At 43.5% G+C, this 4,490-nt stretch overlaps 1 protein-coding gene across 1 annotated transcript; it reads right to left on the reverse strand.

Annotated features, from left to right (window-relative positions):
- Window positions 1-271: 271 nt before the first annotated feature.
- Window positions 272-4,253, reverse strand: LOC121811363 (phosphatidylinositol 4-phosphate 5-kinase 2-like). The gene is made up of 7 exons (XM_042212208.1): window positions 2,540-4,253; window positions 2,283-2,448; window positions 2,098-2,208; window positions 1,812-2,005; window positions 1,594-1,724; window positions 1,407-1,500; window positions 272-1,112 (listed from the first exon to the last, which is right to left on the reverse strand). Exons 1-7 carry the CDS (start codon window positions 3,871-3,873, stop codon window positions 806-808), a joined length of 2,337 nt encoding a protein of 778 aa, XP_042068142.1. The 5' UTR covers window positions 3,874-4,253; the 3' UTR covers window positions 272-805.
- Between the last annotated feature and the right edge of the window lie 237 nt (window positions 4,254-4,490).

Here is a 4,490-nt window from a genome sequence, read left to right on the forward strand (position 1 = left end):
TAACCTCATTTTTTTTGAATTTCTTTTCTATTATTTTTAAAATTTGAATTAAAGTATGCACTAATTATATTCGTGGTTCAAAAAAAGTAAAAAAAATTATACTGTGACCATAATATTATGCACTTCCTATGTACTATATATGCATCCATATATTTTAATTAAATTAGTTTTGGTTAAACAAAATTTGGTGACATAAATTTGTTAGTAATGGATTTCATCCACAATAATTAGCAATCAAGTACTGTAGAAAGATGTGATGACAACAATAAGATAAGAAACACCAAGCACTTCTTTTCACCTTAACTTTCTCTTCTTTTCATGTGTTTACACAAACAAACAACCCTTCTTCTTAGTGTGGGGTAAAGGGCTTTTTATATCAAAGAAATGAGATATTTCAACTAAAAATAAATAAAATATGTAACACTTTATCCCCTGTAATCTGTACACTTCATTATTGAAATCCCTCCACCAATATTTTGAATCTTTTTTTGTTGGGGAAACAGTTGAGCTAGCTCCTTTCCCTATGCCTATCTTTCAAATCTTCTTGGTGCACATACCAAAAATGGCTCAAAAAGAAAATACCCCACAACCAAATTTTTCACCCTAACCAACCCACCAATTCCATGTACAAAATCTTATGGAGTACTCCACTACTATAGTCTTATAACTTACTTCCATCAACACCCGGCCAATCCACAAAAACTCGGTCAGGTTCAAGAATCTGAACCCTCCCCAACCACGAGTGCCTCCCGAGGCAGGCATTGCTCTTGCAGCCATGATTCGGTGTAGGAGCTTTCGTTCGTGCTCATCTATCCTCAAGGAATATTCTCCCAACAAAATCGCGGAATCTCTTCGAGTAGAGCTTGGGATCGACTGCTGAGATTGAGGCGGGGTCAACTTGCAACGATTTGTAGGCATGTTCGAGCTTTTTGGTAATATCATAGTCTTGTAAAATGTCTATGATGCCAAAGTAGAGGACCACTTCATAGATTTCACCACTGCGTGAGGATGTCAGGCTGCTCAAGCCTCCCGGTGTGCACTGGTCCACACTCCTTCGAGCCGCTCGCTCGGCTCGTGCTGGCATGTTGGCCCCTAGCCTGATCAATGGCTTCCTGATAAACCATAGATACACTACATTAATTGTGTGCTTCAGAAATCTGAAACTTGACTCCATGCCAATACTGTTACAAACAAGACCAATCTCTAAGGCACATAGATACCCCACATAATTACAATTGATCAACAACCACTTAGATTTATTGCCACCAATTTGAAGGCCGCCCTCCCAATTATATCAAAGAGTAATAATACAATGTCTATCATAGAACAAATCAAATCTCAGCCATCAAGAAGTGATGTTATCTAAATACATATTTAATGTAAGGCGTAAGGTGCAAGGTGCATACCTGCCAGATAGGACCCGGTCCATGTCTTGCAGTTCGGCTTCAAGGAAACGACAGCCACGCATGAACTTTTCGTTCTTGTATGAATCACTCTTCCCTGAGGAACCAATATCTCGTCATCAGCAATCTTCGTTTCCCACAAAAGTAATTCGTCTATATACATAAAGAAATTGATTAAAACTCAATTTACCTGTGCGCAGAAGAAATGGCGATAAACCAATCTTGTCGCCAGTGCTAACATCACGAAAATGAAGGCCAACTAAGAGGCTGTAATCCATTATTCGTTCTGTCTCCAGGAATTCACAGTCGCGATCAATTTGTCTGCAAATTTAATGCAAGAAATTAGGAAACAGCAAATGTGACAAAATGCAATAAACTACACATAAAAGAAGAGAAATGCAAACTAACTTGATAAGATCTTGATACCAATTTGTATGCAGCCTAAATACATAATCAAGGTCAAGGTCTTTCAAGGTTGTGGTCTCATCAATATCTCCCTTAAGCTTATCAGTCGTGCGGCCATGGGAGGATCCTTTCAAATCGAATCTTCTATGGATTCGATACTCTGAGCAGAACAAATTCCCCATCACAATGAAACGCGTCTAGTAGATAACAAACACGAAATAATTTAGACTCGACATATATAGTTATAAACATACGTTGCAGCAATTAAATTCCAGCAACCACCACATACCTTGACACCACCCACTGGTTTCACACAATGAACTCCATAGAACTTCGTCACCAGCGAGTTTTCATAGCAATAGACGTGGTGATAGTAACTAGGAAGCATCTTTATAAGCACCTTCAAGAACAAACAATTAATCAACCTTCTTCATTTTCCAAACTTTAACAAGTTATAAAGAGAAAGCAACCAACCTTGGCTTCTGATTTCTTCACAGTTTTGATCATGAAACGACCATCCTGTGTTAGGTAAAACAAACTTCCACTCTTCCCGGGAGACGAAAGCTCCCTCAACGCCTCGTTTCCACAAATGGCTAACATGTAATCCGCAGGATCTATTTGAAATAGCTGCCTTAAATGTCTGATGATGCACAAATTCAGATTGAATATTCAGCCATAAACCCAAATCAAGAAACTATACAAAATGACTAAAACTGCAAATTACTTAGTACCTAAACACCACAGGATTGTAATCCTTCCACCGGAACTCAGCAGACTGATGCGGCGGCGTGATTTTCGACCCTTCCGAAGGAAACCTAGTCCAGAATTTCTCCTTACCATCAAAATCACTCAGCTTGAGCTCGCGCAAGTTAGAAGCAAGCTTCCCAACAGAATGCCTTATCCCGAGCTGGAGATTGAGCATGAGCTCGTAATTCTTATGCCCTTTCGAAATCGTCTCTCCCGGCTTCTTCGCCTCGCCGCCACTAAAGCAACAAGGGTTCCTCCTAAACTGCTTAATCCCATCCTGATTGAAGACGACATTATCAACAATGTCACAAGTAATATCCCCAGCTTCCCCATCCGACTCCCAAATGCAAATCCTCGGAAAAACCCTTTCCGCCGCCCCTCCGTCCACCGACGCCCGCTTCTTCCCACCACCAGACACCGCAACAACGCCCTCCTCCCCCACCGGTGCCGACAGCTTTTGACTAAAACACCCCTCATCCCCAACCCCGCCGCTTCTCACGGTGTGAGCAGGATAAAATGTGCCGTTCAATATCTGCGCAGTGTTATTGCTCCAGCTTAAATCATTCGCCCAGCTCCCGATGTAACAGCTCCCGTCCGGCCAAGTGAAAACCCCCTGCCCTTTGGGAACGCCGTTCTCCCAATTCCCATCGAATCGATTCCGGTTGTTCCAGACCAAAACGCCTCTTCCATGAATAATTCCGTTCCTCCATTCACCGATGTATTCATTCCCGTTGCTCCACAGATACCTGCCCTGCCCGTCCTGTGAATTCCTCTTCCACTGCCCCTCGTAGTAATCGCCATTGCTGTAATGCTTCACTCCATACCCGTGCTTCCGATCCCCACACCACGACCCTCGGTACATATCCCCGTCCGGCCCGATAAACGTGCCCGTTCCTTCCATCCGACCCGATTTGAACTCTCCTTCGAAAGTAGCGCCGGACGGCCACAAGAATTTCCCCTTCCCGCTTGCCTTCCCCTTCTTCCACTCGCCCTCGTACATGCACCCGTCCTCCCACAGATACTTCCCCGATCCGTGCGGAGTGTTGTTCGAGAATGTCCCGATGTACAGATCTCCGTTGGGGAGGCGCTTCTCCGTAACCCTAACTGAGCCAGAGTCTTCGATTGAAGTCGGCGCCACGCGGCGGCTCGTCGCCTGAGACTTGCTCCGCGGAATGATGAGCACTGACCTCGGCGTCGTAGTCGTCGCGTCGATTGATTTCTGATTTTCTCTCTCTAGATTGTCGTCGTCGCTTGGCTTCTTCACTCTGTTTTCCGCCTGTGGCTCCGGCATTTTCCCCCCCTTTTCCGTCAATGGCATAGATAAGCTGGGTTTTCCTTCCGTTTCTGCTAGTTTTAGTGCCGGCGGAAAGGAGAAAATTGGAGCTCCGGCAGCATTTGGAATGTGTTGAGACTTGAGAGAGAATAGATTGGAATCCCAACAAACAGCAGAGAAGAGATCAGGTTTGTATAGAGGGATGAAAATGGAAATCAATCAATAAACAAGTTACTCAGAAAAAGCAATCTGGACAAAATTAAAATACGATTAAAAGAAAAAAAGGTGAGATAAAATAAAATGAATTAGTGTGTGTAATGCGTGTGTGTGAGAGAGAGAGAAAGAGAGATTAAATTAGCCGGCTTCGCATTTGTTTCAGCTGGCATTGGGAGAGACGCCTATACATACAACAATGAAATATCATCGGCCAATCTTTTCTATGCTGCTATACGATATACACTACATGCACGTGTATCCAAAATGACGAATATACCCTCACGGGGTGCTGCCCAGACGGAGGAATTAGTATCTGACTCCGTCGTGAAGTTACGGCGGCGCCGCCTGAGATGGGAAGAATATGAGCAGGACGTGTCATTTTATTGACGAATTTGCCCCTGCTTTTCGATTTTCTTACAAAACTTGCCACGTGTGACGATTCTCCG

The sequence above is a fragment of the Salvia splendens genome, chromosome 1, assembly GCF_004379255.2.
Source record: "Salvia splendens isolate huo1 chromosome 1, SspV2, whole genome shotgun sequence".
NCBI classification, from domain to species: Eukaryota; Viridiplantae; Streptophyta; class Magnoliopsida; order Lamiales; family Lamiaceae; genus Salvia; species Salvia splendens.